This window comes from Copidosoma floridanum, unplaced genomic scaffold (genome assembly GCF_036245765.1).
Source record: "Copidosoma floridanum isolate Cflo_tuat_1 unplaced genomic scaffold, Cflo_Japanese_pri ptg000021l, whole genome shotgun sequence".
Taxonomy (NCBI): Eukaryota; Metazoa; Arthropoda; class Insecta; order Hymenoptera; family Encyrtidae; genus Copidosoma; species Copidosoma floridanum.
This window is the reverse complement of record NW_028321898.1, coordinates 24,608,715-24,635,386: the sequence shown is the minus strand read 5'-3', so window position 1 is coordinate 24,635,386 and position 26,672 is coordinate 24,608,715. Positions and strand designations below refer to the sequence as shown.

The 26,672-nt window shown below is 39.7% G+C and overlaps 3 protein-coding genes and 1 pseudogene across 3 annotated transcripts in view; 2 read left to right on the top strand and 2 right to left on the bottom strand.

The window, feature by feature from the left end:
* LOC106637847 (phenoloxidase-activating factor 2-like) overlaps positions 1 to 15,032 on the top strand; it is a 44,157-nt gene extending 29,125 nt beyond the window's left edge. The window contains exons 3-7 of the mRNA XM_023391399.2: positions 12,457 to 13,251; positions 13,340 to 13,639; positions 13,727 to 13,995; positions 14,074 to 14,237; positions 14,755 to 15,032. Coding sequence (XP_023247167.2) covers positions 12,473 to 13,251; positions 13,340 to 13,639; positions 13,727 to 13,995; positions 14,074 to 14,237; positions 14,755 to 14,949 — 1,707 coding nt within the window. The 5' untranslated portion in view covers positions 12,457 to 12,472 and the 3' untranslated portion in view covers positions 14,950 to 15,032. The remainder of the gene's footprint in view (positions 1 to 12,456; positions 13,252 to 13,339; positions 13,640 to 13,726; positions 13,996 to 14,073; positions 14,238 to 14,754) is intronic.
* Positions 1 to 26,672, bottom strand: part of LOC106637909 (cytotoxic granule associated RNA binding protein TIA1) — a 539,236-nt gene that overhangs the window by 347,259 nt on the left and 165,305 nt on the right. The window lies entirely within an intron of this gene.
* On the top strand, positions 18,313 to 19,966 carry LOC111643481 (phenoloxidase-activating factor 2-like; annotated as a pseudogene).
* On the bottom strand, positions 24,511 to 26,350 carry LOC106637896 (facilitated trehalose transporter Tret1-like). Its single transcript, XM_014350866.2, has 2 exons — positions 26,294 to 26,350; positions 24,511 to 26,084 (listed from the first exon to the last, which is right to left on the bottom strand). The coding sequence occupies exons 1-2, from the start codon at positions 26,310 to 26,312 to the stop codon at positions 24,616 to 24,618; spliced, it is 1,488 nt and encodes a 495-aa protein (XP_014206352.2). The 5' UTR covers positions 26,313 to 26,350; the 3' UTR covers positions 24,511 to 24,615.

Genomic DNA, 26,672 nt, shown 5'->3' with positions numbered 1-26,672 from the left:
GCACTTGCCGGACTATTTTATGTATTCATTCGCACACAATCATTACACTTGATTGAAATGACACGAACACACAAACGGAGCCCGTTCGCATGCACGAGATGCATTTTTTGCAACACATGTAATAATAATAATAATAATAGGCACTGAAAAGGGGGTTGCGGCCCGCAGCGCATACGACAAACACCGGGAACAGCGTCGATTAAACCATTATGCCGATAAAGCGACCTCAAGCGAAGCTAATTGCACGGCGTGACCCTTTTTTTTTGCCCAACCCTCCCCCGCCCTTTGTTTATCGCACACACACACTTCGGTCGACTATTTGTTGCAGGTACGACGCGCAAGTACGCGTATGCATTTAATCATGTAGGCAGAGCACACACGCTATGCGCCACAAACAGTCGAAGAACTTGTAATAACGACCGGTGCTTGCGTATACACGAGGCAGAGTAGCGACGAGCCCTTAGGCGCTTTGATATGCAGAGTGGCGGCCCTCGAGATTTGAGCCGAACAAACTTGACTCTGTGCACGCGTCACTGGGTCGAGCTGTTGCGGGGATTGAAGGGAGTTGCTGCGTTTTCAGGGATATTTGCAATTTAAGGAAATGAGAATATTCAGACTTTTACTACAGAGCCAGGGGTGCCCGATTACCATTAGATTTTGTTGGAATAATCAAATCAGCACCAAGTACATATTCTTACATAATTTTTTCTTTTTTCAACAAAACTCCCCTAATTATTGTGGAAAAGTTGTGAACTATTCAGTATTTTACCATAAAATCTCTTCGAATGGATTCATGTATTTAAAATCGTTGAAAACTTTGTACCCTCTTCAACCCCCACGAAGAATCGGTAGTCATCGACTTGGCTATCGCGCAGTACAAGCACAATCTCCACCGGGGCATCTATTAAAAGAACACCTGCGGCTTGGAGTAGATGAAATAAAAAAAATAAAAAAAAATCCCCTTACGCGTACGCGTCCGTGCACTTAGCCCGATGAGGAAGGGGAAAAAAGAGCATCCGCACTTCGGACCACTCGCGTAAATTTCGTCCAAACAGTTTTACTCCAGCGTTGATCCGAGCAGCTCAAGCTCATGCGACATCGTGTACACGAGAGATTGAGGGTCTAGCTAGTAGTCAACGGTGCATTAAAAGTGCAAGCATTTGAAAAAACAGGTTGGAGTGATAAAGGGTTTCTCGGGAAGGTTTGATGAGTTGGAAGTCTCACTCACTCTGTGGGTACTTTCTAAGCTTGTGCGACTGGTTTCCAAAGCCTCCCCTCGAATCGGAGTAATGGGAGGAAATGTGCTTTTTGATGGTTGAAATTTTTACGGCCAGAGTTTTGAAGGGTAGCTAAGGGGATTTTTTTTCCTCTCGCGGAGAAAGGAAAAGCTTTCACGAGGAAGGAAAATTGTTTTCGAAATTTTTATTGGCCTTGTCGGGAACTTTGTAATAGGACGAGATGTTTTTTAAGGGAATCTTCTGCGCTCGAGGGCCGAGTTATGGTTCGTATAGAAAAATGCCACAGGTTTGAAAATGATGTAAAGTAAATTGTGCTTACTTGAAATGAAATGAAAACAAAGTTGTTTTCGTACGTTTTCAGTGTTCATTTGAATTTATAGTTCATGTACTTTCGTCTAGATTCCATGAAAAAGTCATTTGTAACAGTAATCCAAATTCGCACAAGTTAACAAACTTTTTTCTACGGTATAACTTATTACAAAAGCTCTCTTTAAAAAGCCCATAAAAACTACAAATAGCTCATTGAATTTTTTACAATCAACATCAAAATTTTTCAGTTAATTGTCATTTTGTAATGTAAAAAAGTACAGTCTGATGAGGATTATTGAACAAACTATGAGATTTCCGTAAAAATTGGATTTGAGTTTCGATTTTTTGAAATACTTGCTTTTTCCAAAAACGTTGAGTGACGACCAGCCACAATAATAATTGACACGCACCTCGAACTCGATAACCACCGGAAAGAACCTACAAAAATCATAAAAGTTTCCCTCTCGTGTGTAGACCCGAGCGCGTTAAATTGTCCCGTTGGCTCGTATTTTTGTTTCCCGACTTGTCGAGCGGAAAAGCAAAAGATGGAGATAAAGAGGGGAGCCGAGGAAGCTTTTAACCCAATTAGACCGTCGCCGCCCTTTACCCTCCCTTGAACGCGCCCAGCGCAGCTCTCCCGAACGGCAACTTAATTAAACCGATAACGCTTTTTGTGTTGCTGCTTAATCCGCGACGCAGGAATATTTTTAATAACTCAAGGATTTAATTTCACCGAGTCCCTTTACACCCCCCCCCCCCCCGTTACCTGGGAGAATTCATCACATTCCCACCACAACGACCCAACAATCACCAAAAGAGCCGTTTGTACCACAGTGTAACAAGTACCATCGGCAGAATGGAAAATAAAAAAAAAATCATCAGGAACAATCGAGCTCTTAGCGGCACAACCATGGGGTGCGAGAAAGCGAGGCACTGGGACAACGGCAGGGGCGCAGAGAAACGCGCTTCCTATCTCAGAGCTCCGTCTCTAATTTAATTACAGTCGAAAGTAGCGAAGAGATAAAAAGAGGGAAAGAGCACGGGAGCGCGCGGCGAGACGTAATTACCGAAATGGAATTATAATAACCGTGTCGTCGTCCTCCTCCTCGTCCAGTGCTCGTTATTTCCGTCGTGTAATAGGGCATTTACCACCACTACAGCACCACCCCCCCCTGCTATCATAATATTTTTCTAGCTGCTCTCGTCGCTGTACTACGCCGGTGATGCCCTTTATCTCTGATGAAACCATTTCTTCGCGGCTTTTTTTTCTCTCGCGGTTTGTGGCCACTCGCGATGTATTGCTCTCGGGAGAGCAAAATTAATTGCGTTTACCAGGAAATCAACTGTTGACGAGTGAAAACACAAGCCTGACTTTAACACGTATTAGGATTATTATCACATCTTTTTGCCCCCACGCGTACGTTCAACGGTACACAGTTGTCAAAGCAGTATCTGCAGGACAAGCAGGTTAGGCTCGAGTATGGTATGAACCCTCCAATAACCATGGTAACTCGCCATCGGTTTTAATACAGTTGGTAGAGTGCCTAGATAGTGGTCACCTAACAGGTATGCACTTCGAAACCAAGAAATGTCACGATAATGGCCATAAATATGTTGCAACTCAGATGATCGAAAATGTCGCGTATAGTTTTAGAGGATGATGGGTCAATTACTTTTTTCGTCTGTCTGAAAACATGGAGGAGGTCTTGTTGTTAATTAAATTATTTTTTTTGTTTCTCTGAAGAAAGCGATATCCAAAAGCTACACGACTTTGTGATAAATCATAGTAAAGTCCCACCGTCTAACCGTATTTTTATCCTCATTAGGACGCAATAAACGCCAAAATAAAAATGTTATAGTAAAAGAAAAACTTGGTGCATGGGGTGGAAAAAAAAAATTGATGGTCTGTGAATTTGAATACCCGTGTATAATGTCTCCGTAACGCGAGTATGGAAGCAAAACATAAATCCTCGCGCGTCAAAGGGTATTAAAATAAGGTCCGACGACCGCGGGGTATCCTTTTTTTCGGAAAAGCACGCGAGTTATGCTAATCCGAAAGGCTTGTAAAGCACAAAAAGCCACTCGGTGCTCTTTTCTCGCCTCTTTACCCCGACCTCCATCGGTCGACGCGTCGCGAAACGCGTAAGAATGTACGGGCGAAAAGTGAAGTCGCATGTACGCAAGATAAATGCAAATTTTGGAAAGGACACGGGAAAAAGGGCATGAGTAATGTTTACCGGGGCAGGAGCAGTTTGACATCAGGATGATTAAAACAGTGTCTCGCGTCGAGGAAGTTCTCTTCTTTTTCTTTTTCTTTTTTTTTTTTTTTTTTATTCATAATTGAAAAACGATAGCTTGCTTCTTCGTGATAAAACTCGCTTTTGCGTAGACTGAGGGGTGGTGTGGTTGACGGATAATTTACTCTCATACGGGAGGAGCCGAAATTCTTTGAAACGAAAGTTTCCATAAAAAAGTTTTCAATTAAAAAATATAAACTACGGTAGATCCTTTCAAATGATTGCAAGATATTTTCAATTTTTATAGAGAAAAAAAACCCACAATTTTACATCCTCTCTTTACAAGTAAAATTCAAAATGGGCTTTCACTCACGATGGAGATAGATTTCAATTTCAGATGAAATTCCCGAAGCAGTTTGATTGGATCTCAATTTATGTACATTTTAAAACGATTTCACTTGATTTCATCAAAGAAGGTCAAAATGATCCAAACCGCCACTCAGGCACCGACGAAACGGTGTGGTTACACGATGTTCTTGACAGTCAATTACAGCCAAAGAAGTTTTTTTCGATCCCACGTCGGGATATTACTTCCTTTACAGCGTGTACTCGATTTGCCGTTCGATTCGCAAGCTCGGCGGCGCGTACGGGCTGTGCAATCGAGAGAAAGGAAGAGAAAAAAAAACGTCACACGATAAAGTAAGCGTACCCCAGCCGGAGTCGATGGTGTAATCACATCAGGCGAAATTATTTCCACTCCCCGCAGGAAAAGTAATGCACGTCTGTACACACTGCAAGCTCCGGCGAGCGGGTCTTTCCTTTGTACGGTGATATTGTACGCTGCGACAAAAAAGGCTCAGCGAGTCGATACGCGTTCGGGGGAGAGTCTTGGAGGCAATCCGCGACCGGAAATTCAAAAACTCGCTAGCGTGTGCTCTCGCGTGGGGACGCGAATGGCTTTTCTTTTGTCTCTCTTTTCCTCTCTCGTATTTTTTTTTTTTTTTTTTTTTTTTTTTTTTTTTTTTTTCCCACGACGCTTTGTGTTCTCTAGCTTTCACCATGTGGTGGTTGCATTTTTACGCTGTGAATCTGGATTCTTGCGCTCATTATCTCATTTTTTTTCTTTCCGTCTTCTCACTGAACCATCCTTCCATGGTGTATTTGTAATATTTCTTTGTTGTACCTCGTAGTATTCATTATTTTTAACAGCTCCTCGATGTGCACCAAATATTTTTCCACTTGAATCCATTCAACCAAAAAAAAAATAAGTTTGAATCAGACAACACCGGCTATCCTAAATTTAAGTTTTTTTTTTCAAAACTTTATCTTGGAATTTCCACAAAATATGTGCCACCACGCAAAAAATCAAGTTCTCATTCGTTGCCGCAAGTGACGGTGGTAATCTTATTCTCCGGCACGAAAACTACACGCCCGAATGACGCACGAGCAAAGTTTATCAGACACAAGCCTAATAAAGCAATATTCGTTTTACGTACTTTATTTTTTTCCTTCTCCGGCGTGTGTATATTCCCCGACGTCGCTTTGGCCCGGCAAACGATTCACATTATTACGACCGGGTAACTCGGGAGAGATAACAGAAAGCCAATGGCAGTTTACGCAGCCTTTATTTTCCGCCGGAGGCAGCACGGATGGGGCCCAAAGGTCGTGTCTTTCGCGAATCTGCAATTTCGATTACGATACACGCAAGAAAAACAGCGTGAAATAACTTTCTTTGCTCCGGATGAAAATAACATCTACGCTGCACCGTACGGCAAAAAGCGAGTAAAGCTCGGCTCGGGGGGGGGGGGAATTTATTATTTGCTCGGAGGTGCAATTTATTTATTTTACCGTTGCTTTTGTGGGTCAGCCCCTGTGTTTGATGCGCGTTTAAAGAAACAACGCGGTATACACGACGGACGGGTGGACGGACAGATTTTTAATTAATTTGTATGAAAAACATACAGAGAGTATCGCCGGGATTTGCTTTTCATGAGTTCGGACGCGGAAAAATGTTTTGCCGTTTGATACCGTTAATATTTAATCCTATTATTTTTTCCACTTTACTTTATCTGGGATCTTTATTCTCAAAGCAGGTGGAAAATAATTAAAGGTTCAATGTTTTGTTGAAAATAACCAAACGAATTCTGTCCATTGTATTCAAATACTACTGTGATGTTGAATTTTCATCCCTTTTTTGTAAAAAAGGAGAAAAAAATCAATTTGGGATTCAAATACGTTACATCTGTATTTATAGTACGTTGTGTGTTTTTTTTTTTTTTTTTTTTTTTTCCAATTTTTTGCGAGTGACAATCTACAGAATTGTTTTTTTTTTATACAACAGATCATTTAAGTGCTCGAAGACTATTGTGCAAAGTTTAAAAAATTCATACCTACCGGTTTTATTAAAATGACAGCCGAGTGTTTGACTTTCTGAAAAAATAGAATATTGGGTAACTTTTTTTTTTTAATTCCAAACGATTACAAGTTAACCTTCAATTTTGAAAGTCTGTAGTACGTGTACTTGATAGAATTAATCTTCATTGTAATATTTTTCAATGTGCTTCGGGTAGAAAGTAAAATGTTAACCACTTGAAAAAACAGTTAAAAATTAATTAAATTTGCTTGAAAAACGTGTATGAATATTGATGTCCTTAGAAATTCAGAACAGCACAGCACGAGTCCATAAATAACTTCATACAGTAGAGGGTGGCACGGTGTATAGCTCACATTGTTCTCGGGGTCGTATAGCGGAGTTTCGAAGTATCTTAAGTAGACTTAGCAGAAACGTTGTTATGAAAATAGCGAAAATAGCACTTGCTCCTCTCTCCTTCACTGTCTCGTTGAACTTATTGTGCTCCCGTGAGAAGATAATTACTTGTGATTTTTATTATACTCGCACAAAAGTTTGGAACAAGCGATAATAATCCACTTACGAGCTCCTTCCGAAAGCATCCGAAAAACTAGTTTGAGACATTCATCCTCCAAAATTAGGAAGTTCACCTTGTGATTGACAATAATCGTGGGATCGATTGCCACTTTAGTAACCAAAACGCTTGTATTATTTTTTTTAAACCACACATTGAAAAAGTGACTTATTTTCATAAGCATCGGAAGCGATACAGAAGACAAAGTGCGTCCCGTAGGAGAAGTCGATAGCGAGGCTGCGACGAAAGAATTACGACCAATTTAGCGATGGTGGTCGTAATTGCAGAAACGGGTGACGGGGGTGCGCGAGGAGGACGAAGGTAGATCACGACTTTGGTTAAGTGGGAGCTATACACGGGTATCAGAAAAGGGAGAAATTAGGAGAATCGCACGGTTGAATGATGGCCATTAAATTAAGACGATCGTCCTCCTCGTACGATTGATGGGCCGAGGGGAACGACGAGGACTTTGTTACTGTGGCCTTTCGTTTCACGTGTCGCGTCTCAATCTGAAGTTGGAGAATTACAGTTTTGAGCGCCTATAAAAATCAGAGTTGATTGTGACCTTCGGATAAAAATATCTTTTTTTTTTTCGTTTTTAATCGATAAGACTCAGTTTAGAGAGTAAAAAATACGTAAGAAATGCCAAATAGTACGCGTACATTGTGAGATATACGATCGGCGAGATAAAAGTCGTGAATCAGTGAAATGTGTACGTATCAATATATTATCTGACAAATGACTCCTTCAATCTCTGCAAAACGGCGTAAGCTCACCTTTTTTCGTTGAGCCAAAATACATTGTCTTATCTCTACGCGCGTGAAAGCTCTACTTTTATCTCGAAACGATATCAAGCGCGGTGACTTTGAAATGAGATAACACTAATTTATTTACTTCTTTAATCAATTGTACAAACAGTGTTGGACGAACAAATAGGTAGTGCTCGATAAGATGTTTAACGCAAATCTTCAATGCCGTGATAATGAATGGGAAAAAAAATCTCTTCTTCAAGAGAATCATCTGAACAAGTTTCTTTTCAAACAGATTTTTTTTTTTCGATATCGAACGATATATTAAACGTTACGGCCTATATTTAAAGTCACGTTAAAGATGATTTGTAAAAATTATTTTTGCTCAAGCAATATTTAGTAATTTTATTTCATATTCAAGTGGTCGACCCTTGGGTTTAAAATTTTCAGTTATTTTAGGGTACAATTGTAATGTCATAAATAAAAAAAGTTTCATCAATGAAACTTTCACTTCTTGCCACTTTTTTCACGACATCCGATTGCCATTTCGCTAATAACCAGCAAATTGTTCCCCTAATTAAAAAGGTAGAATTTCTTGGGACTTTTTTCAGCACAAAGTATTAAAAAAGAGGCTCTCCCGCACCACCCGACATAAACCTCCTTAACACGACCGGGGCACGTAAAGCAGCACTCAGCAAAGAGCTGGCAATCCTTCATAGAAAATTATCAGCTGGTACATCGTATAATTAGCACAGCGCGACCAAATATCCGCATTCGCCTATGTGCCCCGCAGCTCCATTATCCCCCACAGTCCCGCGAAAGAGCTCGGATTCCGTAGCGAGCAGAAAACCGAGGAAACTCATACATATCCCCACCACTCGCACGACTTTTTTTTTTTTTTTTTCTACACTCGCCCTCGCGGTACAATTTCTACTACTGTTCCTCATGAATATTTAGCAACCGCGTCAAGTCGTCTGTCGCTTGTATCATACGTACGTATACACATGCACGCCTTCTTCGTTTCTCGTTTCTCCCCTTCCTTGAGCTCGGCTCGCTCGGGCGACCAGATCGTTTCTGAGGGTATTAAGCCACGCGTTAAATAGGTACGAGAAACTTTACGGGATCTTTCTTCTACCTCCCTTCTGTACTTTTTTTCCCTTTTTGCCCAACTCCCTTATAACGAGTTTCTCTTTGATACATCCTCGCGACTCGTAATTAGAGCGCGGTAGGTGGAAAAATATTCTCTTAATGGTCTTTTAATAATCCTCGTACTTTTGGCGAGAAAAGGATGTTTGATGAGGGAGAGAAACCGAATATTTTTGGTTCACGCTTGAAGAAAATTACAATTTTTTCTTTTTTTTTTCACAAAAAAATAGGTGCAAGTGAGATCTAGTCCCGAGTCTTGTTTTCGCAAGTCGGTACATACGATTATTTGGAAGCAGAAAAAATGAGTTGCAAACATTCATTTTGGTGGAGAAAAGTTGGAAAATTGCTTCCTTAATACAAAAGTGGGAATGAGCAATCTACCCTGCTTTGGGCAAATATTCATAGACTCAGAAAGTTACATGGGCGACAAGTTGATGAAACTTATGAAAAGTATCCCATCAAAATTAGACAAAATCTGTAATCTAAAGGTGTTTGGGCAAAAAATAAAGTTCATCAATGAATATCCTCTTTTCTCACCTACCACGTCTCATTACGAAGCTCACCAGTTCTCGACACACGTCTAATAAGAAAACTGGTACCTATAACCACGATGCAGTAGCCCGGGGCTTCCGAAGCGGAAGATAGTATACGAGAAGGAGACTTGCCATCGCGCCGTGTAACAGTGGACAAAACGATGGAAAAAGCGAAGAAAGAGATGGATAACAAGTGCCTCGAGAAATACGGTTAACGAGGACAGTGTCGAAGCCAGCATCGAACAATACCCTGTTCTTTGCTCTCACCTACTCCCCCGATCCTCGAGAAATTTCAATTTCACCTGCGAGGCAGCCATCCCGTGTTCTCTCTGCCTTTGAGACACACAACTAACCGGTGATTTGCGCTAACTGAATTTGACGTCGAAAATTACTTCTTATGCGCACCACATCCCCTTTCCTCGTTTTCTTACATCAATTATTGTTCTTATTTACCATACCATTGTCGAGTTGAAAAATAAAATAAGTATTTATATTTGCTCTTCAATCCTGGTTAACGCTGAAATTGTAAAGTTCCGGGACTTTCCTCATTGAATTGTTCCAACAACGAAAATAATAAAATAGGATGTAAACTGACCCATAAGTAAAGATTTGGATATTACAAACGCATGCTAATTACGTAGTTTTAGCTTACCTACAATTACGTGAAGCAATTTAAATATCTTATTAAATTTTATACTTTGCGCTACATAGCTCGGAACGAAGATCAGTAAAATGGAATCAAAAAATCCTAGATTGCTATGAGGATTTCTAAAAAGAGACAAAGAATTTCGCAGGACAGGATAAGAGGGCTGGCGTGAATTTTCAGTCAAACATACGTATTTTTAGCTTTGAAAGAAATAATAATTTATGGGCTACAAAAAATAGTGTACACTTTACCAGGTAAAGAAAGAAAAAAAAAATCATTATCGAGCGCAACGACACGTACAAACTTCCGATACAGTGCTTACCAAAGTTAAGCAAGTATCAGCAAAAAGAGAAGAAAGAAAGGCGGGTGGGTGGGTAGGTTCCCGCGCGTGACCCAGTTCGCCCGGAGGAGGCACAAATTAAAACTCGCCCGAACTCTTCGCTGCAACGCATAAACGAAGAAAGACGAGAGCCGCAGCACGGGAGGCAGAGCGAGACGAATTAGTCTGGAGGGGGGGGGGGATGAAATTGCCGCGACGACTGCGCGTAGGGATTAGCATATTTTTGCGTCCGAGAGAACTGTAGGTACCGCTGCTGCACAAAGCTCGCTTGAAACGGGGACAATAGATGGGCGGTGGCGGGGGAGGGGGCCAAGTCGCATCAACTGATCAACTATTTTCGGGAGGAGAGCGAGACCATTCAAAGTTTCCCTCGTATTCTCCACCCCCCCCCCGCCAACCCAACCCTCTTCGCAGTCCAGTGTGTATAGCCTGGCAGTCATCTCGCCATCGACTACGTCTAATCCTTCGTTAAAGTCTTCGCCCCCGTTGGTTGCGAAGCGCTCGGGCCGACCCCATTGTTCACGCTGCATCACACAAGTTGCGCTTGTACCATTCATATCTCAGCTAAAGTTATTTATTATATACTTCTCGTGTAATATTGACATACTAACGTAAATATGAAAAGCATTCATTTGTACATTGCCGATCGAGAGCCCCAAAGAGCTCATCATCCCGAAACTGTATCACACGTTCGGCTAAAATCAATTAAAACGCCAACAGCCCAATCGCCCTGATGTTTCATACCCGTCCGGCACGTCAATAAATAAGCGATTTCCAAAAACTCCCACCTGAATAACTGCCTCCCGCCACGTACCGATCGGTGCTTCGTTCCGCTCCGCCGATTCCCAAAGGAGCAACCTCGGCGCTGCGGCTTCTTTTCCTCTCTAGCGTCATTAATTAACGAAACCCTGGCGCTATACGTGCGGTGCCTATTGTTTCAGGACGGTAATATTGAACGGGATTGTTTTCCGCTAACTTAAACGGTCCACTTGGGGATTCGAGAACGCGATTCCTCCCCCTCCCCCAGGACCATTTGATTTGGCTACTCTGCACTTTTGCCTCGATGCGCGATGCTCCGAGGTGGGAAATTGTTGATTGGAGGAGGGTGTCTTGAATTCATGGACAAGAGACCTTTTTCCAGAACAATTGGCATGACATTACAAATCGTTTAATCATGGGACGTGGCTAAGGTTAGAGGGTCGCCAAAATATGATACTATCTTATAGCGCAGGTTTATGAAAAATTTAGGGGATACGTCAGATACATTGAAATTTTTAATATTTAAAAAGTTTGTGAATAAAACTTACTATTTATCGACCAATTGTGTACAATATTTAATACTTGGAGTCAACACTTTTTGTCTCACAATTTCACAAACGTCACCTTTGGGAAAAGTGATACGTAAGAAGCCACTATTCTCTCAAAGGCTTGAACTTACAGGCGCTGCAGTGAGCAGATCGGTAGATGCCGAGTGCAAAGGAAAGGTGATAAGGGGAGTAAATGGGTGGTTTTATTGAACCGGATATCGGTTAACACATTATGGACCAAATGTCGACGTTAGAGGATGAAAGGAAAGAAAGGAGACACGGCTTACGCTTTTCCTCCTCCCGAGGGTGTTGTATTTATATTTCATCAAGCTGCCTTGGCTCGAGCCAGACCAGGGGCCGATATCTGCATTCTTTTCGCTCTCTTCCTTTCCCTCTTTTCCTTCCTTTACGTATTTGTGCTCGTCGGGTGGTTTTTTTGTCTTTTTTTTACTGCAAAGCAAAAACCCTTGGGGTACCTGTAATAACGTATGCCTTCGTAACGTGGCAAGATGGAATCGCGATGGATGTAGGGAAAAAAAGAAAGAAAGCGCGTAATCGAGCGTAATATGCATGCGATGTTGGCAGGTCGCTCGTCCGAGCTTAGTTTCCGAGTGAGTTTTCGTTTTCGGATCGATTTATTCAGTGTGCGCTAATAGACGATAGATGATGAAATTTCTTTTCTCTTCTTCAGGGAAGTACTGTACCGTGAATATCTACCTGCAGAGTTACAAGGTGTCGCTGACTTGGCAACTTAATGAATGCAATGTTGCGAATAAAGTAGTACCCGTAAATTGTAATCAATGACACTTTTACTGCTTCGTCTTTGATCTTTCCTCTCCAACTCTTGGATTGGATTAGAAATCAAGTGTTACTGTATCGATTACATTAATTAATTTCCTTTGATTTTAAAAATCAGAATAGAGAAAATTACGTTTGCTTAAACTTAGATGTAATTCTTATTTGTTTTTGTATATCAGAGTTTGAAAAGTAACAAAAAACTAAATCTAAAATTGTGTTACTGTTTCAGCTCTACAGATCTAAAGATGATGAAGCTGCTGTGCACGACGTTCGTGCTTGTCAGCATGGGCGTCTTCGTCTCAGGACACTACTATGGACATGATTATGGTTTTAATCCTTATCATCATCATTACCCTCACCATAGATATCCACCGGCTCCGTGTCATAGGCCGACTCGACCACCAACAACACAACCTACAACACCACCAACTACACAACCTACGACACAACCAACTACAAAACCTACGACACAACCAACCACAAAGCCTACTACACCACCTACCACACAACCCACTACACCACCAACTACACAACCTACCACTACTGAGTGCACCCATGGCGGACATGGAGGCGGTGGATATGGATATGGGCACGGACGTCCTCCATGTGAACCATCTACAGCGCCATCAACTGCACCACCAACTGCGCCACCTACTACCCCACCAACTACACAACCTACCACTCCTGAGTGCACTTCTGGCGGAAATGGAGGCAGTGGATATGGATACGGACGTCCTCCATGCAGGCCATCTACTGAGCCACCAACTGCACCACCAACCGCTCCACCTACTTCACCACCAACCACACAACCGACGACCCCGGAGTGCATCCCCGAAGGACAAGGAGGCGGTGGATATGGATATGGGCACGGACGTCCTCCATGTAAACCATCTACTGCACCACCAACTGTGACTAAACCACCAACTGGATCCCATTGTGAATGTGTGCCCTATTACAACTGTCTCAGCAACAATACCATTAATAAGCACGGAGTCAGCATTATTGATATTAGATTCGACCAACCGTATGTTCATCGTTTTAAATTTTTTCTTCTTCGTATTTTCGTTATTTTGTTTTCTTGAAACAATTTGAGCAATCATCATCAATTACAGTAACCCGTGCGAAGACATAATGGACATTTGCTGTAAAATTCCCGAAATCAGGGACAATAATACTTTACCTCTACCACCGAAACCACACACCCAAAGACTGTGTGGTGTCCGCAACAATAACGGTATTGACATTAGAATCACAGGAGACATTGGAAATGTTGCCATGGAAGGAGAATATCCATGGATGATTCTTATCTCGACCAAAGAAACCGTGGAAAACAAAGTAGTTAAGAAGTACAAGTGTGGTGGTGCCCTCATTCACCCACGCGTTGTCTTAACCGCAGCCCACTGTGTCGATAAGTTAGTACTATTGATTAATTAAGTAAAAAATATCTTACTTGAATACGAAAAAAAACAATCACCATGTATTTCTACTTTGTTCAACAGATACAATCCATCGGAGATCGTCGTCCGTGCAGGAGAATGGGACACGGGTAACACCAAGGAACGACTACCCCATCAAGATCGCGATGTAAACTCCATCAACAAGCACCCATGGTACGACGGAAGCACCCTTGGATACGATTTCGCCCTCCTTATGCTGACAGAACCGTTTGAACTCGCTGACAATGTCGAACTTGTGTGCCTTCCAGAAAAGGACGAAGTGAGCGACAGCAAAGACTGTTACGTTACTGGATGGGGAAAGAATGCATTTGGTAACGAAAAAAAAAAAATTCCTCGGTACAAATACGCGTTAGTAGTTATCGCCAATACTGACATCTCCGAAATTCCAGGTGAGAAAGGAAAGTACTCTACCGTCTTGAAAGCAGTCAAGCTTCCTATTGTACCATCGCCCGAGTGCCAGAACAGGTTCAGACAGACCCGACTCTCAAGATTCTTCGAACTTCTTCCTTCTTTCATCTGTGCCGGCGGTATTCCCGGCGCCGATGCTTGCCAGGTGAAAATTTGTTTACTTGATCATTCGTTTGATGTGACTAAGCAATTACCTCCATTGTGTAGCGTAGAAAAAAATGTCTTTACTGAGTAAAAAGCTCTTAAGAGAGGAATTAACAAAATTTTTGGGAATTGCTAAGGACATTGGGACCCAGTCGTTGTTTTTTTTTTTTTTTAATTAAAATTAAAAAATTACTTAGCTTAAACCACTAAGGTTTTACTACAGAAAACCAAAAGGCTTGAAATATGTACTGTAAATTTTATAACTCGATAAAACTATTTTGGTAAATAACATTGCGGGTATGCTCAACAAAAAGAGAATGGACGTTTTTTGGCTAAGTTGGTATAGTATTTTTTTAATTTAGAATCCGAAGGAGGGATTCCCCTGAATGCTTTTAAACATGCCAGTTTCACAAAGTTTTCCCGTAGCTCATTTCAACATCCAGTTACAGTATAGTTCTAAGACTTGTACAATATTCCAGCTGATGAGAAGATCTAAGCAATGAATACTTTTATTTCAGGGTGATGGAGGCAGCCCTCTCGTTTGCCCATCGAAGAAAGACCCGAAACGGTACTACGAGGCCGGTATTGTTGCTTGGGGTATCGGTTGCAACGACGATGTTCCGGGTGCCTACGCTAACGTAGCCTTGGCCCGAAAATGGATCGATGAAATTTTCTACCAGCACAAAATGACACCAACTTATAAACTGGAGTAGGATGTCAATGAACGTCAATGACATGCTCGTTGAAAATAATTCTTTTGCTGTACTCAGTACGTAATAAAGATACATCAACTTAATGCTCACTTGTTATTTATACAATTTTTCCTTCACGATTATGTAATTTACATTGATTATTCAATCATCCGTTTTAATTGACATTGACTTTACGATGAGTTTTTAAAAGTTTGTTGATTTTGGAAGTATATTTGATTGTTTCTCATGACATCATACATGTATAAAGTAAAAAGTACACGATTATTTGTGCCCTTAAGATTGAAATTTTCTTAAATTTTATCATCATCGAACGTCATATATATCATTCGACGAAGTCGTAAGAAAAACAAGTTCATGCCAGCATATTTCAAGTACGACTTTATTGTTTATTTTTTTCATAAACTGTTTTCTCGCGGTATATTCATGCAAATTAAAGAAAAAAAAAAAAAAAAAAAAAAAAAAAAAAAAAAAAAAAAAAAAAAAAAATGTCTGTACCTGCTATCATATCTCTAATGCCTGACACAATGAAAACAGTCGACGTATAGGAATGAACGTCCAAATGGTTTGTACAGACGAGTGCTTTTGCAGTTACACCGCGTACGAGACGCTCATTAAGCTCAGTTCGAGACACACGCCAGTGGGGAACCTGCAGTCAAAGCCCTACCGTCGCATGTGACTCACGTACTCGGCCAAACCCAACAGAGTAAAACACCGGAAATCAATCGGCTAGTGCCGCTCTCAACAGCCGGAAATCGAAGTCTCCACAAATTTTGCGGAAGGGAAAGGGGTTGTTTGGCCTCCCAAAGCTTTCATGTCGGCTCTCGTATCTTGCTCGGTATTCATTTTTCTTCCTTTTTTTTGTGGGTGATAGCGAGTCGTTTTTAATTTTCCTGGTCGGTTCCAACTCTCCGATCCGGCGTGCGACTTGGAAATGAATACGCTGGCTCGTTCTCCGATGCTTTTTCCGGTTACTAAGAGTATTCGTCGGCACTAGCCCGGATTCGTTTGGACATTGATCAAGATATTTTTTTCTTTCGTTCTCGGGTTCGATTATTCATATGAAGGGATGGCCGAGTCCATAAGGGGTAAATCTTGATTTCATCAAATGTTCAATTTTAACTTTTACTTCTTGGATAACTTTCTGGGGTTTTTTTTCAGTTTTCAATATACCTCTTGTTTAACAAAAGTTTATACATTCTTAGATAAACGACAAGCATTGTGTTCGAATAAAAAGAACAATCATACATTTTAAAATATTTTTAATATTAGAAAAATCAACAAACTTATCAAGTTGGAATATTATCAAGTTATGGTAACTATCTAAACTGCAAATTCATGTTGTAGCGTTCTCGTATCTTTAGTTACGTTATGTAGTTCTGAAGATGACGTTAATACCGTCGAAAATTTGACAAACTAATAGAGTACGATCCTCTCGCGTAACAATTTTATTGATTTTCCCATCATTAAATTTATATTGAGAGCAAGTTTAGTGAAACAATGAAGTTTCGTCATGTGTCTGTTTACCGATTATGCAAAAATCTATTCAGCAGCATATGTGTAATTGGACAGTTTTTATTTAATCTGGCTTCATTTACATATTTAACGTGTTACATATTATGCACTACTTTTTCACATGTAGTCATATTTGTTTGAAAAAATATTTTTTCCTTACTTTGAATTTAATTTTTTTTTTTATTGACGCCTTATCAATATTTCATTCAACGTATTTCCTGTTGAATATCATAGTAAGATTAGAACGCCCTTTTAAGGAGGAAATTAATTATCGGCGCAATAGTAAATAATACTTTTCTTACTATATTTATTACAACTAACATTTCTAATTTACATATCAGATTTTACCTCCAACACGTTGTCAATATCAAATAAAAGTTATTGGTTACGATGATTAAAACAGTTAACGTATAAAGACCACAATTAACGCTAAAAAAACCAAGTGTAAATACGATTGTCAAAATTGTTATCTTCATGAAAGCTGTAGGGAAACAAGGAAATAAAAAAAAAGTCGAATTTTTGGTACTTGAACGACTACACGTTGAGCCGAAGTATTATAAGAGTATGTACAGTTCATTTGGCTATGTTTAGTAAAGAAATTGAAGCCTGATCGATTTCGTTAAGTACGGTCTAGTCTAAAGTTGTAACGTAACTTAGTTTATTGCCGATAGTTTTTTTAACTCTTTTTATTTCCTGAACGTTTTGAGTTTAAATTACTAAAGTCACTACAAATGATTTGTACAACGTACAAAAATTCTTTTAGTACTTACTAAATAATATGTAATTTAATCTTGACGTAAAAAGATTTTACCTTACGTATTTCTATATTGACGTTTTAGATAAAATATTTTGTTCGATAATTTTTTAAAGTTTCACATTATTAAGTGTACACGAAATAATTTTCGAACATTAATGAAATAACTTACAAAGAAAAAAATACGTAACTCTTGCACCTGCGAAAATGAGTGATTAAAACGCAAAACGTCACGCTCATTTTATCGTTAATCTTTAAGTTTTTTACTGTCAACTGGAAGACAATCCCAATTAATGTAATGTCAATAAGAGAGAAGATGTGATTGTTGCAACGTCTTGGTTTAAAAACATATGGCATAACAATTTTTTTCGCAAGTTTATAAGGAACATTACGAGTGAAAGGAGGTGGATAAAAGTGCTCTCACAAGTGAGTTTTTAGTGAAAAAAATTGTGTTTTATTAATATTGAAAAAATTAGTATTTTTAAATCCAATCGAAGCAATATTAAAATTTTTTTGAGTTCAAGTACAAGTTCAATCTTATTATATGGGTGCACACTATTTTCTGCTGCACAAAACCACTTTATTACACCGATTATAAACATGCAATGTATTTTTTGTTTATCAAGAAAATTTGCGAATTAACAGAGTGAATTTGTTTTAAATATTTGTAAACAAATTTCATGAGAATTCACAAAAAAAATTTGTGAACCAAAATTAATTTTAAGAAATTATCAAAATAGGATTATTTTTGATGCAAAGACAGCCAGTAGGGGTTTAAATGTAAAATCATGATCATTTTATCACCAGTCCATAAATCAACAAATAACCTTGTATAACAATTTTCTTATTATTTATTGACATGATTAAAAGTTTTATCATATGTTAAAAATGCAATTTATTTTTGAAGCAGTAGGTTTATAAAAGGTATATGGCATCATTCACAAATACATTTTTTTCTGACATAAAATTAAATACTCGATTGGATTACCTTAAAACAAATGAAAAGTTTCAAGTGATATTAGCTTCACAATACCGAATGGAGATTTATACTGCTACTTATGTTTACATGATTTAATTACAGATTTCCTACTTTCGATATGGCAAGAATTTTGTGCGTATTGTTGATGCTAGTGAGCTTCGATGTCTTTGTATCTGGACAAAATCAAAATACGGAGTCGAATTGCGAGTGTGTAACCTATTACAACTGTCTTAGAAACAACACAGTGAACAAATATGGTATCAGTGTCATAGATTTTCGACTTGGCGAGGCGTAAGTTAATCATTTCAATCCCTGATTTTTTTCGATTTGTATCAACATTAAGAGTTTGCATACCTCCCAACGATCAAATAAAATGAGCTGTAATTTCTTTGTCATAAGAAGCCAATAACAAACATTATGAATTTCAGACGTCAGTGCGAAAATATCATGGACGTATGTTGTACTGTCTCAAACATCAGAAATAACGTCACAGTACCGCTTGACCCACCAAAAGCCCACACAGACAAGGGATGTGGTCATCGAAATCGGAACGGAATTGATTTTAGAATAACAGGAGACATTGGTAACTTAGCCAATGAAGGCGAATTTCCATGGATGATTATCATTTTGGGAAAAGAAGTTATCAATGGAAAACAAACGGAAGTCTACAAGTGTGGTGGATCCCTTATTCAGAGACGCGTCGTTCTAACTGCAGCCCACTGTATCAATAAGTAAAAAATTTTTTTTTTTCAATCAGTTAAAAATCTTCATTTTAAAAACAAAGAGCATTACCGTGTATCTTTCCTCTGTTGGATAGTTACAACACCGCTAATATCGTCGTTCGTGCAGGAGAATGGGATACTTCTTCTACTAAAGAACGCTTACCCCATCAAGATCGCACTGTGAACACTATCATTAGGCACCCTGACTTTGACAGTAGTTACCTTGGAAATGATTATGCTCTTATCATCTTGGATCGACCTTTCGATCTCGCTGACAATGTCGAAGTTGTATGTCTTCCGAAACAAAACGAAGTATTTACCAGCAAAGATTGTTACGTCACTGGGTGGGGAAAGAATGCATTTGGTAACGGAAAAGATTTTGTTGGTACTAATGCGTATTAGAGTTTACTAGTAATAATTACATTTAAAAATTTTTAGGTGAGAGTGGGAATTTTTCTTCCATCCTTAAAGCAGTCAAGCTTCCTATAGTACCGTCGCCCAAGTGTCAGAACAGGTTCAGACAGACCCGTCTTTCAAAGTACTTCGAACTCCATCCTTCGTTCATCTGCGCTGGTGGAATCCCGGGCGCCGATGCTTGCCAGGTCAAGATTTATACAAAATTCCTAACTCTCGTTTCACCATGATTTCGTATCATGATTATTTCGATTCAATGTTAACATGTTCATTTCGAGGAGATGAAATTAGTGGATACTTTTATTTCAGGGTGATGGAGGCAGTCCTCTCGTTTGCCCGTTGGCGAAGGATCCTAATCGTTACGTTCAGGCTGGTATAGTGGCATGGGGCATCGGTTGCAACGACGATGTTCCGGGTGCCTACGCTAACGTAGCCTTGGCCCGAAAATGGATCGACGCAACTCTGAAAAAATATAAAATCCCGGTAACCTCGTATTCACCAAAGAGTTCCTAAGCCAACGATTTTTATTATCCTGAAAATAATAATACACACCAGGACATTTTTACTAAAACAATTCATCAAAATAAGTTCGAAACCTTTAATACATATCTAAAAAAAGAAGTAGCAAAGAGTTAAAAATTTGGTTTCCTTTCGTTGACTTGAGTCTCGCACTTGTTAATTCAGCTCTAGTTTGGGTAAACTTTGACTTTTAGAAAGGAGAGTATTGAAAAAATTATTTTCAGCAGAAATCATATTGACAACTAAAAACTCTCTTATGATAAAACTTTGTCTCGTAGGAAGTTTTGTCTTGAACTTTGCAGAGAGTTACTTGTCTAAATATTTTGTTGAAAGCATTAATTGTTTTTTTTTCGCTTGCCATTGCACACGATCAGCTGAACCAAAATAAATCACTACAGAGCTATATGCACTCTGTAAACAATGGAATCCAAAAGACTTTTATCGATAGCACTTGAATGACTTTTATTTTTGTGTTACACCAAAATGAGGGTCTGAATTTGAACAGTCATGCTATGCATACAATGGTTTGATTTTTGCACAAATTTTGTCACTTAGCTCACTTGTCGAATAGTATTTTGTACTGTAAAATATTGAACTAATCAGTGGTCTGTATCAAAGTGAATGGAAGCCCTAACCAGAACAACCACCAGCCAAACGTCTCGAGCGTGACTTACTTCGAATCGCGGGCAAATTGACTACCCATCGATGTTTGATGTCCTATTTCCTCGGCCTCCCTCCTGTGGTTGAGATGAGGCAGATATAGGTGAGAGAAACTCGGCTAGAAGTTGTCAAGTTCGCCAATCAAGGAAATCTAACGTGAAAGCGCCTCCAACGAATCATTCGTGTTCTCATGTGGGAGAGACCACTACTCCAATAAGAATTATTTTTTCTCTCCCTGCTGAGCGTATAACAGTCTACAGAGTAAAATTGTTTATGTGACTCAAGTGGAAACTAACAATGAAATGAGATGTTAATCGTAAATTAAAACTTTTTTTCATTCTTTGCACTAGCGAAACTCGATTGAGTAGTCATAAATATTCGATTATCGTGAAAAACAGGTTTAAAATGTAAACTGTATCCAAAGTTTGAATGGTTGCTGTAAAAAAAAACCCCCACAAATGTACAAAGTAAACTGAAGCCCAAACCTAAACCTAATAACCAGTATTCTAAAACTGCGTGGGTAATGTTATTCCGTTGTACCCACCTCTTTTTAACGTCAAGTGGGTCTCAATTCGCACTCCATCAAGCTCCCCAGTCATGACTGAGCTAGAAACTCGCCAACTTATCAAAATTGGCTCCGATTCAAAAGCGATGTACATTATTTAGGTGCTGCGCTTTGGCTGCAAACCAGAATACACCTTCTCTCTGTACATAAGAGCACTCCAGCCCAGATATTGTAGAGGTACTTTTCGTTTCATTAAATAAACCTGCAGATAGTGTTGAATTTGGGGGCAAACAGTAAAGATGAACTCTAGTTGTGCAGTCAAACACGATTGCGATTGACGAGTCCTAAGCGGCTTGATATGTGTACATGTACGTTTGTATAAGCAAGAACAAATGTTACGGAGATTATTTTGCTTTTAAATTTTTTAAATTTTATTTTCTCTTCAAAATTTCTCTGGAACCCAACTCTATGGTCGACGTCTTACAAAACCGAATATACTTTGCATGTTGAATAAAAAAGAAATTATCTGTTTGATCAGATTAAGAAACTAAAATTTGATAGAAATGTGTATATAGTTAAAAATTGGGTGTTGACGAAAGGAGCGCGCAGGAAGCGAAGTATCCTATAGTACTATTAAAAAAACCAACGAAATACTGTTAAGTGTCCGTTTTCAAAAAAAGCAATGAATAAAATTTTTGCAAATTCCAGCTAAACAACGAGAAAACTTGTTAGACAGTACACAAACTCACGTGCCAAGCATGTATCGTGATTTTCATTTTGCAAATGCCGCGCGGCGCAATGGAAAGCCCACGCCACGAATTGCCGCTGCGGCACCACGCGCTGCCCCTACATCATCGTTTAAAATAATATTGCGTCCAGCCGGAGGAGAAGAAGCAGCCCCGTACACCCACTGCGACAAATCACTTCTTTCTCCCCATTCGCGGCTCTTTACTCTTTTTCTCTCGCAGCACGCGACCTCAATACCACAAACGCAAGTCAGCGAGACGCGGAAAATGGCCCCCCGAGGAATATGGTGCAAACGCCGCGACAAGCGTACACGCATGAGCTGGCCTTCATATATTTTTTCTCTGCAAATCCTGTACTTTTCCATTGCCTCTTTTTCCCCATTCAAACGATATCCACACCAGCCGCGAAGCGTTTAATAAAAAAGCCAATCGACGCGGAAGGGAGCGTCGCGATTTATGAATCCAAAGATCACGGCTCCTCTTTTTTTTTTTTCATTTGCCTCCAACTTCCTCGAAGCGCTTTTGGGAACTTTCGCACGCCCCCCGGAGTTTTAATTGTGACGAGGTGTTTGGTCAGCTCTCGCGGGCCAAGAGCCAGGAAAACGGAATGGACTCCAGCGGGGAGGCAGGGTTTTAATGAAAAATTCCCGAGCTATTGCCGCCACTGCGCTACCGCATATATATAGCTGGGCAAAAAAAGCGATTTCCAACTACCACCGCTGCTGTGAATGAGAATTAATGGTGGCTCCTTTTTTGCTTCTTTGCCCGCGCAGGATGACTCTTTTTTTTTTTGTTTTCCTCTTAGGCGTGGAGAGACTCTTCAGTTTGAAAACGAAGCGTACCCGAAAAGACACCGTTAACCGTATTGCTATAGCAAAGGAATATTTATATGTACTCGGAGACGCGTGGAGAGGGAAAGAGTTTGCAGGGCCAAAAAGAGGGCAAGCAAAACCCGCGGAAAAGAGGAGTTTAACGAGCCCCGGGGTCTGCGCGTGGCAATATAATCTTAATGAAGCAATTTCGGTATCAACACGTTCGCCGCGTAACGCCCTTTCCTTCCCGGGCTGCTGGAATAAGTAGAAACAAATGGTCCCTCCTCCGCCGTTGCTGTGCTTCGTGAATGCACGCGCGTTTTCTCTCGCGTAACACTCACGGCAGGTTGCCGCCTCTGGAGCACCACCGTGGCTATTCAAATTTTCCTGCCCCTCCCCCCACCCTGCAATTGTGGCCTACGCGCGCTGTTACGGTGAAATACGGCGGCGCGAAAAAGATAAGCTTCCAATGGTCCCTGGCTCCGCGTTGACGATGCTGTTATGGCCACTGTTTGGTGCGAGTGGGCGCTCAATCGGATACGACCAAGTGAGGATGCCGGTGGTACGATTTTTGCTTAAATTAGTCTAGTTTTTTAAGGCCAGAGTAAAAGAAAACGGCAACTTGGTCGTTGACTAAAAATACTTTGATGAGTTGCACAGATACTGTGGTTAAACATGACATTTAAAATCATTGAAACAGACATGTGTAAAAGTTTTTGTGACATAGCATCAAACATTACAGAATTTTTGTTTTTTATTGGAATATTAGTCACGGGTGAAAATTGTAATCAGATAATTTGTCAAGGAGCAAAGAAAATTTGTGAAAACTTACAAGGTGCGAGGCTTTGAAAGAAAAGTTACGTTAGGGGGCAAACTGAGTTCCCAAGCGCTCGTAATCCGTTTTCTTCCTCTTCGGCCGTGCTCTATAGTATTCCTTTCGACGGTCCTTAATTAAAGATCTGTCAGGTGAAGCAGGCCACGGAAGTAATTACGTTTCGCTGTTTCTCTTTTCGTCGACCAGATCATTTAACTCGTGCATGAGGGGGAGGGGGGAAGGAAGAGCCAAGTATTGGATGTAAATTATGAATGCATGGAAAGGCATACAAATGCATGTGAATTGGATGCAATAAAGAGCAGTTATTTATTCATTTTTATTATCATCGAGCTCCAAACTTTTTTTCCTTTCTGCTCGTAGATGGAGTATATATAAATGTACATTTGAATTTACGAGATTCCAGAAGAGATTTTGATACAATCCTGCCTTATGTCGTTTTTTAAGACAGAAGATAACATATTAAAATAAAATATTCAAGAATGTTGGCCGTTTCCTGTCCTTAAATATTTTTTTAATTTATGTAACTCTATCGCATATTAAATAATTCACAACTTCCATGCCTTTAAATCACATTCCCTTTTTTTTCTATAGAAAATGCTGTACAAAAAATGGTAGTGGTTACAAAAAGGGCAAAAGTTAGCTAACATAATATGCTTTATTACATATAGTTTTCTCCTATTACAGTTATTTGACAACAACTTGGTTTTAAACGAAGTTACCGTATCTGCATCAATATCAACTGAAAGTATTAAAAATGATTTAAGTGCTGATTAGGTAAAAATGTTAAGGAGGTCGAAATGCAGTAGGGACAATTGAAATTTACACTGAGAACGCTTCGATTTCACGGACATCCTGGATTTATGACAAGATTAAAGAGAATCCAGTACTTAAGCAAGCCCGTCTGCCTACCATTACATCCACACGGGCTAACATTAGTCTTAAATATTTCATAGATTATTTGTGATTTATTTAAAATTCTTAATGATATATTAATTAGTACTACAAACTTGAAGCGTTTAAAAAAAATCTACTGTGAGTCATTGTGCCGCGCAAACATCATGTTTATTAAAAGTATCGTTAGAAAAATTTTTATTATTATTATCATTACTAATTTGAATGATTCACTATTGTTCATTATTTATAGACGATTGACATAAAAAAAGTCGTTAATAACGTATGTTACATACTCGTAGTAAAGCTTTTAAGTACTACGAATTACTAGAAAACATCAACTCTATTTCTTTAAGAGATTTACCTTTGGTATTGGGTACAACGAAATATAAAATAATCGAGCCGAAAAACGTAAGGATCCCATACAATAGAAAAGTGCCCCATGGCTTGAGCAAAACAAGCAGTTGAGGATTCATTTTGACGACGATGAAACAAAGTGCGTAATTGTAACTCGCCACGATACCTAGTCCCATTTCTTTGCTGGCAACTGGAAACAGTTCTCCACAAAATGTCCACGGCAAAGGCCCTAGTCCCATGATAACGGACGACTCGAAAGATAGCAACAAGATAAGCGCCGACCAAGGAGTACCGATTTCAAAGAAAAGAGACACGCACAACAATATCAGACAAGTCGAGCAGCTGAAGGCTGAAAAAAGAATGAGGGCCCTGGAACTGAATCGTCTACTGCAAATCGACAACATGATTGCGAAGAATAAACGAATCGAGTCCAAAATCAGAGTGGGAATGTAAGCATTTTTCGGCCCCAGTATGTCACTGAATATCTGTATACAGTAAAAAGTAACGGCTCCCATACCACTAACTTCCGTAACCGTAAAAATGATGGCCACTATGCTCAAGGGCTTCAAAAAACTTTGGGTGAAAAATGTATTTTTCCCCTTGGTATCTTGCCCTTTGTCCTCACAAATCGTAATCGGTTTGCCGTTGTACATTGACCTCAGCTCTTCGAATTCCCCGTCACCTCGAAAGAACATCCACGCATCGATGGCCTTCCTCATCCTGTTGTTGTTGAGCAGCCATATCGGGCTCTCCGGTATTTTGTAGTTAAGAAACAGCGTAATCAGTCCAAACTGGCTGCTCAACAGTGCTATGGTTCGCCAGTGGAGCCATATACCCAGGGCGTGGCTCACTTCCATACCAATGCAAAAAAACGTGGCCAAAGCTACGTTCAAGGTCGTCCGGAACTTTGGTAGAGAGCACTCTCCTTGGTACACGGCCATCAAGCCAGCTTGTACGCCGATGCACAAGCCGCTCATGCTTCTGCCGATTATGATATGGTAGACGTCGTTTGCAAAGGCTATCAAAATCCAGGCTACTGTGAACAGGGCCACTGAAGCGCACAAAATTGTCTTTCGGCCGACTTTCTTACTCCCGATGGCTACGACCCAGCCACCAGGGCACATGAAAAGGACCATGACCGATGCAATCCAGGACTGTGTTTCCAGTGCGTCGATGGTTATGTCTGCTTTGCCAAATATTATGCCATTTTCGATTCTCGTCAATTGGGTGCCATTGTGAGCCAAAGGGTTCAACTGATCGAGTAGAACGGCGCTGTGACCGTACGCCAGTCCTATGAGGACGCTCACCGATATGAAGCTCAACGATGTCAGTCCTTGTCGTAAATAGATTCCGAGCATGTCGGAGCTCTTGTCTCGAGGCACTTGCACGACATGGTCGATTAGTGTCAACAGCTTTTCCGTTGGATCGTCTACAATAAAAATATGGATGTATTTTCACTATTCGCAATGCGGAGTTACGTACACCGAATGCTTCTTGATTCACTACAATTAAGAACTAAAATATAATCACAATTAACGCCCACAGTGATATTTAATGCAAATCTTACTATTTTTCTAAATAATGTTAAATTTTATATTATATATTGAGATGCGGAAGTTTTTAAGTAAAATAGCTTACCGGGTAATATTTCTTTCATAATTCGCTTTCAAGTTTATGCACTATTAAACGTGATGCAACTACATCGATTAAACTTATTAGGCATTGGTACAAGTGACTTATCAGTTGGCACCTTATCTTTTTTGAAGTATTTAACATTTGATAAGAACTAATTTATTGATCATAGGAAAAAATCAATCATAAGAAACGTAGTTTTCGTATTGATCTTGACATTTCAGACGGAAAAAGTTGAAAAAATTTTCAATCAATCAAGTTTTTAAATTATATTATACTTGTACTTTTGAAAATCAAATATTACAACATAATAGCCATTAAAGTCCTTTATTGATGATTTTTTAAATTTTATTATTTTCCACTTGTAAACCTTTGATAATCCAAA